The sequence below is a fragment of the Alligator mississippiensis genome, chromosome 4 (genome assembly GCF_030867095.1).
Source record: "Alligator mississippiensis isolate rAllMis1 chromosome 4, rAllMis1, whole genome shotgun sequence".
Taxonomy (NCBI): Eukaryota; Metazoa; Chordata; order Crocodylia; family Alligatoridae; genus Alligator; species Alligator mississippiensis.
Window position 1 is genome coordinate 6,654,349 of NC_081827.1, and position 16,181 is coordinate 6,670,529.

Consider the following 16,181-nt stretch of genomic DNA (forward strand, 5'->3'; position numbering starts at 1 on the left):
TTCTGCTCCCAGCCCTGTGCTTCCAGCTTTCTTCCCTATATTCCCTACCTGATTTTCTGCTCTGTTTTCTTTTTCCTGCCTTTGCTGCCACTGTGCTGCCTGCACTCTCCCCCGTCAGCTGCTTGCCACACACAGGCTGTCAAGGTACCCGTGCTGCAGGTTGCCTCCTGCCCTCGCCTGGGTCTAAAGCAATGATTCTTAACTGGGGTGACACAAAATCCTTTTAAGGGTGTCAAAGCACCAAGCCAGGTCATCTTCTCTCTTTTTCCATGCTCCCAGGGCTGGCTCCTGAGACAGTCAGGACTAAGGGTCAGTGATGGAAGTGAGCAGGTCTGTCCTCTCCCAGGAGCCCTGGACCCTGTCCTATATGGCCCCAGAGCTGGAGTTCAGGGGATATGACCCTAAGGCAACTAATAGGGCAGAAATTAGCAGTGACCTGGAACCATGTGTGAGACCTACACGAGCTGGATTGGGAGCAAGCTCACATGGAGCCACACAGAGCCAATGGCGCACTCCCTGCTGGCAGCCTGGAGCGGTGAATACTACACTTCTATTATCTATTCTATTACAATATAGTACTGAATTATAAAATATTATTCATAAAATATTATTTAACTTTAATGTTTGTATGATAGTAGCCATACTATCTTTATACTAGTTTTTTGAATAGGAGTCCTGCTAAATCCTGAAAAGTTAGAGGGGTCCCTAGAGTCTAGGGCTGAAAACTGCTGTTGTAAGGGAGAATAAAACAGACCACCAAAACAGGGCAGTGGCAGACAAGGTTCTTTGGGTAAATCTGATATCTTTTATGTCTGCCTATGTCCTTAGACTGGGGTGGGCAAAATGCAGCCCGGGAGCCGCATGCGGCCCGCCAGGCCATTCTATCCAGCCCACGGGGCCCCTAAAAAATTTAGAAAATTAATATTTATCTGCCCTGGGCTGCCTGTCATGCAGCCCTTGATCGCTTGCCAAAACTCAGTAAGCGGCCCTCTGCCCAAAATAATTGACCGCCCCTGCCTTAGACCAACATGGCTACAACCTGTACCCCTGGGAAAACAGAACAGCAGCGTTTTTTGCCTACTTCTCACAGAGGCGATAGATGTAGCATGAGACAAAGCGCTGGAGATTCATACCCTTTAACAAGCTGAGTTTGATGATCACCTGTAAATCATTTGATCTTTTTCTCCTCAACATCTTTTCCAGAGAATAGCTTTGCCTGAGACAGTCATTTTGCACCTAATCCAAAACCCGCTGCAATCATGGGAAGACATCCATTGAAGCCTACCAAAGGATTTAGATCAGCTGGATTTTTTTTTAATTCTGTTCCTCGCTTTAGATAATGTTTGAAGGTACCCTCCCCTTTTACCCAAGATATAAAGTTTCCTCCACCTTCCCTCAAGCATCAGCACCTCTGTTGGCTAGAACAGGACCCGGGGCTCTATTCCCAATTCCTGCAATGAAGCCCTGTGAAAAGGACAAGTCACCAAACCTCCTCCTGCCTCGTTTTACCGATCTGCAAACAGGAGCACTACTTACCCAACATGACTGATGCAAGACTTCATTAATTACCTGCACAGCACTGACCACTAAGTTCTCAAAGCAAGAAACCATAGCAAAAGTTTTGGGTACATCCTCTTAACTGCTGGGTTTTTTAATGTGATGTGTTTAATTTAAAAAGAGGAAATTAAAAAACTCGTAATATTACCTTCTGCACAACTCAAGACCTGAGACCTCTTTGACCGTGTCTAACCTACCCTGATATAATCCAAACATATTTACAGCCAATAAAAACAGAGCTGTGAAAGCCAGCCTTGACTCTATCTGCATTTATAAATAGAGGCGCCGAGTCACAAGTTTTAAACTTCCAACCAAAAATAAATTTTCTAAACTAAAAAAGGATGAACTGTGAAGCTCAACAATCTGCTAAACAAAATGTAAATATTACATACTGGCAGTACAAAGTCCCTGCTGCCTTCACACTTGGCGAGAGGTACTGTGCTTCAGAGCATGCTAGGAAAAATGCAGGTCAAAACAACATGATTCCTGCAGGCAAGCTTGCAAATTGGGCTAGCAGTTAGGTTTGTGGTCTGTAGGAGAGAGAAAGAGAGAGCGTGTTACATGTAACAGGTAGCGAAGCACTGGGACAGGTGGTGGGATCTCCATCCTTAGAGATTAAGACCTGGGTAGACCAAGCCTTGGCCGGGATGATGTAGTTGGGGCTGGTCCTGGTTGGAGCAGGGAGTTGGACTAGAGGTGACCTCCTGAGGTACTTTCCACCCTCATTGCCTCTGATTCTGTGTGGTGCCAAAGGAAAAGGGTATCTCAACATATTGTCAAACTGACCATCACCTTTCTAAACTAATGAATGAAGACAAAGAACTTGACATCTTTAGGGGTTTTTTTAAACCAAGAATTCTGTGCAAAGCACTGATCCTGCAAGCATGCATACACCGGAGTAGCTTTATACACATCAGCCATCTCTTTGAACTCAACAGAGCTATTTGCATTTGTATGTGTGTGCAGGTTTCAGGGCCCAGAGAATAATTACAAAGCCAGAAACACTCCTTAAACTTCTATGCTGTCAACTGACATAAGCTAACCAATGCCCCGAACTTAAGATTTGCCGAGTTGATCGCAGGTGGGTCCTATTTTTAATTCCAATAGGGAAATAAGAGTAATGTTGTAATGTGGGTACCAACTTTGATCTCGGGGCTGTATAATTAGACAAATATCATCCCTGCTTGGGAAAGCTTAAAGACTAAGACCGTGGTCCTGCACAGATTTAAGTATGTGAATATCTTTTACAGGAGTATTCCCATTGAGTCTAAAGGTACTGATGTTGAGCATATACATAAGTGTTTGCAGGACTGGTCCGTGTAAGATATGGGGGAGACAGCACATTCTCAAGACCACGAAGTGAAGAACAGTATACAGGTTGAAGTTTTTAATGGTGTTATTTATAGAAGTGAATAACATTTGGTGGGGGCCGAAGAAGTGTTTAAGAGGAATCTGATGAACTGAAACGGGGAGTTTATGCCTAGGACATCAGATGGAAAAGCAAACAGACACGAGCGTGGGAGATGTCTTTCATTGCCGTCTGTCCTTGCTTAATGAGTGCTACTCAGAATAGTCTCAGAACAAATAAGGACATTACAGAACCAAGCTCTGGGGCCGTTTCTCCTTGCTTATTACAATATTATAACAACAGTGATAATTGAGCCAGGACCTCAAAGTATGTCATACACATTAAGCAATCCTAGTATCACTAGCAAGACACAGGTCAGTACAATTATCCCCACCTGTAAAATGCTGAAATAGATGTACCTAGACAGTAAGTTGACTTGCTCAAGGTCACAGTGAAAGTTGGCAGTGGACCAGGTATGGCCATAGGGTACAGACTTACAAAGATATTTGGGCAGCTGATGATACAGATAGATCTGTAGTGGGGTTTACTAAAGCATCCTGGCAATTCCCACCGATTTTGATGGGAGTTTGGTGCCTAATCATGAGGTGCTTTTGAAAACCACACAAAGCATTTATCTACATATTTATATGGGCCAATCAGCTACTTTGATGTAAACCCAGAGCAGCTCCACAGCCTTTAATCAATGCTAGTGTAACGGATCATATCTTTTTGCACATTTGCAAAGAGGTGTCCCACCTTGACAGTACAATGTAGAGAGCCATATCAACTACACCTTCAGAATAATGGGGTGGGCAACTGTTATTTGTTGGGCATATCCACAGTCGTATCATGTAATAACATTAAGTCTTAAGAATTTTATTATTTTTATTTTTTGGCATATGGAGTTATTAGTTATATCTATGCATTGGCATATGGACACTCTGTTTCTACTTTACAATGCCCAAAGCACCCTCAGCATAATTAGATAATAGTTAAAATGTTAGTAAAATCACACTAATTAACGTTTCTGTCTGATGATTCCTTTTTTTGTATTATTTGTTTTCATATACTTGCATGTCAAAGAACAACTTGTCACTTCTCAAAGAAATAGCTTCTATAAAAAGTTGCCTTGGAATGGAGTAGTTTCCCCGTCCCACTTAAACCAGAGTATCACATTAAATCCTCCTTAACAAAAAATAATTCCATAGTTTTACACTATAACTGACGTTATTATCAAGGCCTCCAAGCTTCCACATCTCAATTAAGTCTGTGAAACAGAAACATTAAAGAAGTCCCTGGAAGATCTGGGCACATGGGGCTTCAAAAAAAACCCCCGTGTCGATTCTAAGCCAGGAGCACCTAGGGAAATCATTTCTAGCTCTGGGAAAAGCAAAAATTACGTTTTAATAAAGTTATAAATAAATAACTTATTTTGGAGAAAGAAGAGCTCTTCAGAGTTAATCAGAAATGGATTTAGGAATATAATATTCTTTGATAGGTTTTCCTTGCGTCAAGGAGGGAACTGTGTGAAAAATCAGTGTTCAGGTTAAACTGCATGATCAAGGCAAGATCTCAGCTAGTGCCAGTCCTCAAGGCTTGGTCCTCTTCCGCCCCGACGGGATGGGAGGTAGGACAGGTTTGGTGTCAGAGCCTGGCCGGTTTGTGACCTGGGGCACACGAGAACTGGACTTGGATCTGCTGGCTTTTTTCTCAAGACTGTCACTCAAAGGTTCAATGTCTGCAGGGATTAAAAAAAGGCCATAGATTAGTCAGTGCTGTGGAAGAAGTGACAGACATCACAAATGTGTTTTAATCCCAGGTGTTCATCTTCCTCTGCAGCTCCCTTCCTCCCTCCCTCACACGGTTCCCAGCATGGAGGAACATGTTTTCAAAGCTTTCGCGAGCTGGAGAATTTCAGTCCTTTTAAATATTCACCTGTGAGCCATCCAAGTTACCTAGGCTAAACGTGTGTAAAAGGCAGTGATGGCGTGCAGCTGGGGTATATCAAGTGTGCGGCATTTGCACTGCAATCATTCTCTGTCACGTACAGACTTTTCTGGCCAACTGAAATCAGGGTCGTTGTTAACATTAAGATGCACAAACAGGGTAACTGCAATGGCATCTCAATGCAAGTACACCACTATTATAATATCCCAACTAAAAGCCCAAGCAAATCCCCCCCCCCCCCCCCCCCCAAAAAAAAAACCCGAAAAGAAAGGTGGAAAACAATTCAAACCTTTCGTATTTGCTGTTCCATTCCCAATTCCTCCTATGTCTGTGTGTTCAGTGTTGGTGTCTTCAGGGTACCTAGTGTTGGGAGCTGGGGATGGGACAGACAGGCTTTCCATAGAGAATGCATGCACCGAGGAGGTTATGGATAACCCAGTAGTGGTACATGACTCTTTGGAGCTGTGAAGAAAAATATGTATTCTTTAAAGGCAATAAAGGCCATTTGCAGTGAACATGACAGTATTACTGATGTGTCTGAAGTGACATTAATCCATCAGGAGCCTGCAATCCATCAGACTGCTTCCCGGTTACACAGCGCTTTACTTTCTCACACATTACAATCTCTTCAACCCTCCTTCAGGGTTAGTAAACAAGCACTCCTCCCTCCACTTCAATTTTTAATTCACTTAATCAATCAATCACAGACAGGAAAAAATACAGAGGAGAGATTCACGTCGCATAGTCAATCCGCTTCAGAGCTAGAATGAGAAATCAGAAGTTGTGTTTTCCGGTTCCACATTCAACATCACACACCAAGTTGTCTGTTGGTGATTTTGGACTAAAATGGAGAGCTTAAGAATATTATCGAGATCCAGTTGTTCAAAAGGTCACCTGCCAAGTTCATGAGACTTCAACATTATCTAGAGACATCTAGATAAGAAAAAGAGGATGCTTTTGTGGCTGAACCGAGAGTCAGAAGATGTGGTTTCAGTACCCAACAATTTCTCATGTTACCCTGAGCAAGTCATTTAGGGCCACATCAAGGATGACTCATGTGCCACAACACCCAGCTTTGAGGTTCCCAGTTCCCAAAGTGGAATCCAAATCCGAGTCAGATGCCAGGCTCCCTATCCAGGGTACGAGGGAAGAGAGGTGCATCAGAAAGATGATCCAAAGAAGCCAATCATGCCAAGCCCCTCTCTGGACTCAGACTACCGCAGATTCACACACATTTAGGGCTGGAAGGGCCCTCGTGAGTTCATCGGGTCCAGCCCCCTGCTCTGGGCAGGAAAGACCGCTGGGGTCAAATAACCCCAGCAAGGTGTGCATCCAGTCTCCTCTTGAAGATCTCCAGGTAGGTGCTTGCACCACCCTGCTGGGAGTCTATTCCAGAGTCTGGTCCACAAACCATGAAGTTTTTCCTTTTATCCAGTCTGAAACCTTCTTCTAGGAGTTTATGACGGTTGCTCCTGGTTTTCCCCTGGGGTGCTTTGGTGAATAGTTGTTTGCCTCGCCCCTGATGCTCCCCCCAATATATTTGTAAGCAGCCACCAAATCGCCCAAAGTCTTCTCTTTTCTAGGATGAACAGTCCCATATCTGTCAGCCTTTCCTCATCTGACTTGCTGTCCAGGCCTCTAATCATATGACTGGCTCTTCTCTGGACTCTCTCCAGCTTCTCCACATCCTTCTCGAAGTGTGGTGCCCAAAACTGGATGCAGGACTCCAGCTGTGACCTCGCTAATGCTGAATGGAGCAGGAGAATCACTTCCTTAGTTTTATTTGAGATGCATCGGTTGATGCATGCCAGCACGTTGTTTGCTCTGCTAACTGAAGCATCACACTGGTGGCTTGTATTCATTTTATGGTCAATTATGACCCCCTTTCGGATGTGGTGCTAGCTAGCATAGCACCACCGAGCCTGTAAATTTGTTGCTGATTTTTCCTCCCCAGATGGAGCGCTTTGCACTTCTCAGTATTGGATGGCATCTGGTTCTGGTCCATCCATCTCACTAATGTGTCTAGGTCCGCCTGGATCATCAGCCTGCTCTGATGCGTGCCCGCACTTCCCCGCAGCTTAATGTCATCGGCGAACTTTGCCAGTGTGCTTTTCACCCCCACATCCAGGTCATCAACGAAGATGTTGAAAAGCACTGGTCCAAGTACTGAACCCGGGGGGACCCCACTGGCTACCAAGGAAGGTGCTTCCCTGCATTCTTGGAAAGAAATTACGACCACTCTTTTAAATGGTAGTAATACCACCCCACCATTTAGATAATAGCCTAGAAGTTAGGGCCCTCACCCAGAGAATTAGAGAACTCACTTCAATCTCCTCCTCAGCCTAAGGGGTTTCACACCCACATCTCCCACTGCCTAGGAGAGTGCTCTGACCACCAAAGCTCTGGTCTAGAGAATGGACTGTGAGAGGCACAGGGCCAGAAAAGGAGCAAGAAGAGGGAGTCTGGTCAGCAGGATAAGTGTTCAAGGCACAACATCCACTATTGCATTTGTTTCTATTGTGGAAAATATGGATGAAGGACTGTGCCAAAGCAAGCAGGTTGCCTCAGTGTCTAGGTGTGTAGAACCTGGCAGCTGTAACAGCTGAATTTTTGGGAACAATCTATTATGATTTAGCAGAGCTTTTAAAAATTAAAATGAAAATCAGAAGAAAGAAGGAGAGAAGTACACGCCAGAAAGATCAGGAAACGATCTTTTCACCAAGGGCCTGATTCTTCAACGGGAGGAGGCTGAGACCCTGAGAAGTGCTGCGTGCACACATCTTCCACTGCATTCAACTGGATCTAGGGATGTTCACAACACCACATACTGCACTACAAAGCAGTCCGATTAACCCTAACTATACTCTCGTTTCCATGTCTCATAATACCTACTAGATGAAATTGCAGCAGGGCTAAGAAATTGCTTTAAGGTAGAACAATTACTTTTAGGTTAAATAAGGACTTGAATGATTTGGATAGGGAGCTAGTTGGGGATGGTCCTGCCTTGAGCAGGGGGTTGGACAAGATGACCTCCAGAGGTCCCTTCCAGCCCGACTTCTCTATGATTCTCTGATACCGGGAGTGATAAATACAGACTCAGAACAAAGAGCAGCTTGGATTTTTTTTTAAACATCAATGCCAAAGCAAATACTAGCTTCTGAAGGGTCATATGCTTGTATTTATGTTCTCAGACATGCAGCTCAGAGAACAGAGACTAAAAATAAAATAATCAGGTTGAAATGAACCCGGTGTTGATCTCTATACCAAGCACGTGAATGCAGCATGCTGGAAAGCAATGCATCAGAGAGAGAACTGGTCGCTGTCATAGGTCATGTTTCACTCCAAAAAATGTTGCTGGTTTGGTCAGGTCAGCTGGGGCGCAATCTATAAAATTTCTGTATTGTCGTCATCATCATCTGACAAAGCTGCAGCACAGATGCAAATCTGTCAGTGGAAAAGTGCATTCGACAGCATAGGCTGTTTCTTATAGGATTATGCTGACAGATGAGCTCCTACCAGCATAACCTCTCTCTAAACTGGGACTTATATCAGTACATCCATGGGCAGATTTAGGATTTTGAAAAGGGGAATGCAGATTATGCGCTGCATCATTATATATAACACAACACATATTTTTCCTCCAGTTAAAGAGAAACGATAAGCTTTAGTAATATGCTAGGGGACTAGCAAGATTCAGTTTAAGATCAAAGCAAAAACAAATATACCTTTATTGGATTGTGCGCTCATTTTCAAATTTATATTTTAAGTTTAAGAAACCCAGAGGCTAGGCAAAAAATGGTCAAAATAGTTGAATATTGTTTCATTAGTCCTGTAAGTCATTATAGTTAATTGCACATTTCTTATTCAAATTTGTCAAACAAAATAAAAAGTCTTTTTAAGCATCTTGACAGTGGCTCTAATACTAAATGGTCAATGATTTCTATATCTGAATTAACGGTACTAAACCTGAGTTAAAGAAATGCAAAAATCTAGAACTCTTGGTTCAGAAATGTTACCTTTTATTAGATCAAATCACAAAAAAATTCTCTTTTTCTATAAGCTTTTGGGCTCAAACAGCCTTCATCAGGCTCTGGGAAAAGTAAAGATGGTAAAAAGTCTCCATAGGTAGGAAATAGAAAAGATTTTTTTTTTTTTTGAGATTTCCTAGTTGGTCTAATAAAAGGCATCATTTTGAATCAAGAGTTCTAGATTTTTGCATTTCTGTTCATCTCAGACCAACATGGGTACCAAATACATCCCCTAAACCTGAGTTAAGGTTTTTAGCTAGAGCTAAAAACAGTCTGTAGGACTATAAAATAGAAGGGAGACAGGTGATTCCTTTTCTGTAACAATTCAGGCTTCAGCAGAAGTCCTTGAATGTTACATTACTGCAGATATTTTAGCATGTATAGAGTTGTCCTAACTGCTGTCCAACTTATTAGCTGGCCCTGATCTCAGGGAAGACGAGAGTGCTTTGATTGTTGTGCCCAGTCATTTACATTTACGTCATCCTCTTACCCGGTAAGGTTTTTGATTTTACTGGTTCTTCCATCCCGAATGTTGGAAGCATGAAATTGAAAAACAAAGTATATTTATTAATTCACTGTGACATAGGCAAAAAAGAAAGAAAGAAAGAAAGAACACGGCAGATTTTATTGCTAAGCCTCTGAAGATTTTTTTGGTACCAGAACACAAATGTGAGTTTACACAGGAGATTTCCATCATGCCTCTAAACAAATGCTTTTATTAGTTCTCCTTGCCAGTGAATTTGACAACATGACTAGATAAATTTGCCATAGGCCTGACGCAGGCAAAGAAAATGAATCAGATTAGCAGTTTGCTTTTTCGCTCCTCTCAGTTGTTTTTCACTGTGTTATTAACAGTGTTAAATGAAAACACTGCGAAAGTCAAAACACCGCAATGTGGGAGAATGGAAAGACATATTTATTCCCAGATGTGAAGGGTAAGACCTTTACAACTCATCACTGCTTCACACTCTTGAGTTATAGGTCTTGCCTTTTGCTGGTATGGCCTGATGATGCATAATCCCTCAGCAACCTATTATATACTTAATCTCTCGTTCGCACTCACCCCATTCTCCGTCAGCACGCACCGCTGTGGTACAAATACCCAGTACGGACGAATCTGTGGAGGCCTATGATTTCAACATTTTTACAGCGTGCTAATTAACTGCTGTAATTAGAGTGGCAGGCTGTATAGCACGGAGTGAAAATGTGCCAGCTCTTTAGGATTTAAAAGGAACAGAACATTTCAGCAGCAAGGAAAGCAGCAACACCCCAGCCTACAGCTTGAGCATCCTTAATGGGGGCTGCGGATGTTTAAAATCTCTCAGGATCAGGCCTTAATGGGCCCGGTCTTTGTCTGCATGCACATGCTTCAGAGAAGTAATTAATGCCAAATATTTTGAGAAGCAAGAAAAAAAAAAGAGACACAGCCAAAACTTTGCATTTCAAATATGCCTGAAAAGGCATCGTGGCCTGTGTGGAATGGGAATGGGATTAGTCACTATGCTGCTCCTCAGTTTCCCCTTCTCTTATATGAAAGTTGACCACGTTTCTCTCTATTCTCAACCTGGAATGGGTCCGTCTCTCCTCCCTCACAGCAGCTTTCCCTTGCAGGGGATAACAAGTTCCTCGGGGAATAGCAGGAGACAGGGCTACTTAGTCTCCCCAACCCCCAGAGCGTCCCCCTGCAGCACTTTACCGTGTTTGAGTGAAGGAGTAGTGGCCTCTCCACTATCCCCAGAAGTCTGCTTTATTTCAGACTGGGGATACAGAGGAGCTAAAAGGCTAGCCAAGACATGGGGAGCAGCATTAATGTGGGCACACATGGGAAATGTGGCAAGAAAGCAGGTGGGTTGGAGGGTCGATGACTTGGAGGGTTCTCCGATGTCACAACATGTACGAAAATCACCGATTTTGTACCGACAATACCTCCCCAGTGGTGTTCAACAGTTAGCACAGATCTCCCCGTACTGAGAACAGGAAAACGCTGCAATATCCTAGGCTATAGGACCCCTGGATAAATTGTGACTTTAACGATTATCGCTCTCGTCCTGTTTCTTGACATGGTGTTCCAGTTGCTTTCCTCATTCGCCTCCCTAAATATGCTGCTACAAAAACCCTCCAGCCATCCTCATGCTGCAGTGTGAATTATAAAGCCTATGTGAAATCATCCCCACAAATGGCCATGTTTTTTTTTTCACATGGTAGCAATGTGTGTTTAATGAAACTACTGATGCAACAGAGGAGAAAACGACATCTGGGGAAATGGTTTCAGGGCTTGGGCGCTGCAGTATTAACCTTCATCCCATCCTATAATAATCTGTTCTTTTAACGGCTGGGCTCACCTGGTGTCTGGGCTAGCAGGAGGAAGGCTCCGGTCTTGAGTGAGGTTACTTCCACCTGGGAACAAAGACGAGCGTGTTGGAGGCTCCAGCAACTGTTGGCGCGGACTGGCTGCTGCTGTGGTACTCGCATGATCACTGAAACGACATAAACCGGGTACGTCAGATCCCTTTGTGTACTGGAGCATCATCCCAAGCAGTTATCTCCTGTCCTTTGCTGGAGTGACACTGTCCTTGGGGATTGTGTCAAAGGAAGAATAACGCCCAGACTTCCCACAGACCCTAGATTTTAATGGGAGTTTTCCTTTAGTGTTTTGACCCAATTTAGGTCTTTAAGTGAATCGTGCATGTTTGAAATGCATTTTTCTAAGTGACTAGCACAAGGGTATACAGCAACACAGTGCCTGAATCAGGGGCACTGATTCTTGACTCGATATCACTTTTCTTACTTCTGAGAAGACGATCCTGACACTTGTCGAGGTTATCTACCCTCTCTTGATACCCTCCAGGTTGTCTACCCTCTCTTGAGAGCCAAGGGGTACATTAAGCAAACATTTCACGGAAAACATATTTTGGATCCACCAAAGGTGCAGGGGTGCACTTGCACCCTGCTTTGATTCCTGCTCCACCCAAAATTTCAAACTAAGTGCCTGGGAGGGGAAGTGTATTTCTATTCAGGTAGTGCTGGGAGAGTCAAGGGACTTCTAAAATCTCCCAGTTTCCTGTTGATCTCTCTCCACTCCATAGGTGTTAATGACCCTCTCTCCTTTTAATGGTCTCGATGCTTCACTATTCAAACCATTGTTTCTTCTGCAGTGTTGCCGTCTGTTAGCCATTCCTGGTAATGTCTCTCTTCTATTTCATAGCCTGCAGACTGTTTTTAGCTCTAGCTAAAAACCTGAACTCGAGTGTAGGAATGACAGACAGTAAAGTATTGGAGATACTCAAGAAAGCTAGATTTTGTTTTATAAATCTGAATAAGAGATGTACATTTCACTATAATGGCTACAGGAGTAATGATACAATATGCTGTGACTATTTTTTCCCAGTTTGTTGCGTTTTTTTAAACCTTATATGTACTCTAGCAAATTAGTGCACATTCCAATCGTTATATTTGTTTTTTGCTTTGATCTTAAACTGGTAACAGCGCTAGCCCTCAACCATATTAGTAAAACTTCCAGTTTCGGTTTACCTGGATAAAAATGTGTGTTGTGTTATATGTGATGGTGTGCCCCACCATCTACATTTCCCTGTTTCAAAATCCTAGATCCGGCCATGTTTTTATATTTATTAAGAGTGGGATTTTCAGAATCACTTAAGTGACTCTGGAGCACAAATCCCATTGGAAATCACTTAGGAGCTTTTAAAAAATCTCACCCTAACGCATTATTTTTTGGATCACCTTGCCACCTGAATTAAATTCCTACTTCACATCTTCCAAAGCAGTCACATACAATAACTTTAAAAAATCCATTGCAAGTGAAATGTCGGCACAACTTTCTATACAGATAGTAATCACAGTATGAAAAGCAAATCATCTCAAAGACCACACCTAGATTTCAAACTTAAGAAAAGTCTGTCTTAAAATGTTTGGCTTAAAATTAAGATTCAGTTCTTCCAAAAAAAACCCTATCCTCTGAACAGATACAGTCCTCATTTTGCTGATAAACCCCAATTGAGCTCCGAAGGAATCTATTTCCTTTAAGGGTCATAAGCCCTTTTAATTTGCACATTAACTGCTCTACTACGATCACCAATAATGGTTCCTGTTGCAGAAGTGGATTGTGGATGCTTTTCCCTTACAAATCAGAAATGCTAAAATCACAAAAGATCTTGCGGGCCAACTCAGCCACCTCTATACATGCAGGACTGTCCTCTCTTTTATGCCTTGTTTATGCTTTGTTCCAGTTACTTCAAATGTCTTGATGATGGGATTTTCACAATCCTTGGGAAGCTGTCCCATAGTCCAGCACACAGGTTCCCAACCACCGGGCCGCAGCCCGGTACCAGGCCACAAAGGGTTGGTGGCTCGTCTGCAGTTTGCCGGTCCGCAATATAAAAAAGGTTGGGAACCACTGACCAAGCGCATCTCACTGCAATCAGGATTTTTTGACCATCCATCTTTGCACATTCCTTTTAATTTCACCCAATTATTTCTATTCATAAACAATTTTCCTTTAAAGTGAGACTACAGGTTGCTATTGCTTAGACCATCAAATAGCTGCCAGTTGGTAATGGTTTTCCTCATTAGTGGCCCAGACAAAATCTAAACCAATTAACTTGAAAAGAAAGGGTCCTTATCCCATTAAGAGCCCTCAGAGCAACTAGAGGGCTCTCAGTGTAAATAGGCTCAGTGTAATGGAATTTAAAAAATTTCCCTAACAAATCTCTCGGCTCAATATACAACCCCGAAACATGCCGCTTGACAGCGGAAGTTACAAAAGTCAGAAGCAGCAAGCTGAGAAGAGGATACACCACGCGTGACTTCAGAGGAAGGGTCACAACTCCGAGGACTCCTCCACTACAGGGAAATGGACTCTGAACCCTGATATGAAGGCTTTGATTCAGAATCAATGACCCATTCGCAGCAGCGACACCTCTGCAGACAACAACCAGCCAGTCAATTGAAATGAGCACATGTTTTAAAAGGCTTGACAGGGATTTTTTTCCCTTCCATGTACCCACCAAGTGCCTTGTTGGGTTTTTTGTTTTTTTTTACTGCCTAGCAAACCTATTCATTTATGTCCAGGGAGTTTATAGTTCTAACTTCGCTAGGCTGTTTCAGCTCAAAGGAGAGAAAAAAAAAATCAGCTAAGATAAATTACACCCTTTGAAAAGGGTATTTGTGGATCTGGGACACAGGCACTGCCTTTGTAATCCTGTTGCCAAAATGGGCAGAAAAGAATGCTTCTAACACACACACACACACACACACACACACACACACACTTGCAAATAGCATACATGACCCCATGTGTGGAACCCGCATGGCCGGGGCAACAGTAATACAAGCGTAAGAGGGTGCATCAAGAAAGCTATGTTCAAATGCATGATACGATCATACCCCCGCACACTTGTATCTAAGCCCTGCCCGCAGGAGGCTGCAGTAGTAAAATTGCAAAGCATGCGGATGCGCTCAGATAGAGGGAACTCGGGATGATGGAATTAGCCGTCACGCTCTGTAGTTTTCCTTTTGGCCATGCCCTCTCTTGCTTATTTGTAACTCCATTGATAGCATCTGACAAGGTAGGCTGTTGCCTATGAAAGCTTATACAATTCTGAACAAGTTAGTCACCAAGGGCACCTATACACATGATGGACCTTTGCTCCGATGCGTGCTAACTGGCACACGTTGGAGCAGACTCGATTAACCGAGCCTGCTAAATAGTGCACTCCAGCAGCCTCCATGGCACGTGTATTCAGGGTCCCGGCAGTTCAAAATGTCAGCAGGGGTGCTTTAACTAAAGCTCATTCAATGAGCTTTAGTTAAAGTGCCCCCCACTGCCATTTTGAACCATAGGACGCTGAATACATGTGATGCTACGGGTGCTTTGATTAGAGTGGCTCTCAGAGCCGCTCTAATTAAAGCACCCCACACACCCCCTCCGCCCCTTTGGTGCCAGCCTGGCCCGACTTCAGGCTAACATGGCTAACTCCCTCTTTGCTCATTTATATAAGCAAGGATAAGAATCTGATCCTGTATGGAGCACTCAGATTAAATTAACAAGCTGTTTATTAGATTATGGCAGTGATGTAACGAGGGCGGGGAGACCCGGGCAGCTGCCCTGGTGACCAACTTGGGGGAGGAGTGGGCGAAAATGGCTGCTACCATAGCGGTACAGTTGCTTTGCCCCCATGCGTGGCAGCTGTCCAGGATGCCGGCTTCATCGTTACACCCCTTGCTTATGCCCTTAACGTAATGAAGATCTCAGTTCAACCTCAATCACACAGGGACAAGTGATGTTATTTCGATGTCAAACCACCTGGTGAGCCCACCACAGACTCTACTGGGCTCCTAAACATCAAACCAATTCTAATTACACCTGCACGTGTCTGCAGACACAAAATAAAGAGGCCAGATTTTTAAAATAAATCTGGATTTAAAAAAAATCTAAAGGTATGCAATGATCTCTTTGGGGGCTTGCAATAAATAAAACAGATCTAATCCTTTTTTGGCATCCCTTTTAAAATCAATTTAACTACTATGACTTAAATCCAACCATTCTTGATTTACTGATCCAAGATCTGAAAGGATCTTTAACTGCAGTATGTTATGGACTCGGTAAAGAGCCTCTGGGTGCTAAATACTGGTGTTTTATGTAGTAAAGGTCTGTATATTTAACAGCTAAATGGCTGTTCTTTTTAACAACAACTATATGTTATACATAGCTATTTACTTGTCCTCAATAGAACAAAGTTTTGCTCCCCACCAATTTCAGCAACGTGGCAGTGGTCTCTCTTTCTGCATTTCCAAATAAAACATTAGTACTTTTTTGACATTTTTCTTTCTTTGTCTATTTGCAACCTTGGTTATGTCAGCACAATTCCAGCAATAACGTTTCTCTCAGCAAATGCTGCTTCACTGACAGTAAAGGGAACAGATTTCTTTCTAGGTCTTACAAAACCAGGAATTCTCCTTTGCTTGGCAACAGAGGAATTGAACACACAGGATACCGTTTCTTATTGTTTAAATTAAACGATTGATAGGAACAATGGAGATGCGATTAAAATGAGGGTAGAGATCAAGGAAAATATTATAATTGGATTTGAAATATATGCAACTTAGTAACCGAGTAAAGAAGTGTTCAAAGAAAATAAAATGGGGGGAAAAATACTGCAAGACCTGGAAACTTAACAGGAAGGAGCAAACAATTCTGCTGAAAAAGATCTGGGGGTTACAGTAAACAGGAGGTCTGACCTGGATTTGTAATGCAATACGATAGTACAAAAAGCCAATGCAAT

At 43.0% G+C, this 16,181-nt stretch overlaps 1 protein-coding gene across 4 annotated transcripts in view; it reads right to left on the reverse strand.

Moving 5' to 3' along the window:
- Positions 1-2,929: 2,929 nt before the first annotated feature.
- LRGUK (leucine rich repeats and guanylate kinase domain containing) overlaps positions 2,930-16,181 on the reverse strand; it is a 70,818-nt gene continuing 57,566 nt past the window's right edge. For 3 of the 4 annotated variants that reach the window (XM_059725745.1, XM_059725744.1, XM_019487610.2), the window contains 3 exons: positions 11,223-11,357; positions 5,142-5,314; positions 2,930-4,643 (listed from right to left, as the gene is read on the reverse strand). In XM_059725745.1, coding sequence (XP_059581728.1) covers positions 4,495-4,643; positions 5,142-5,314; positions 11,223-11,357 — 457 coding nt within the window. In that variant the 3' untranslated portion in view covers positions 2,930-4,494. The other variant, XM_059725746.1, reaches the window with a different exon arrangement.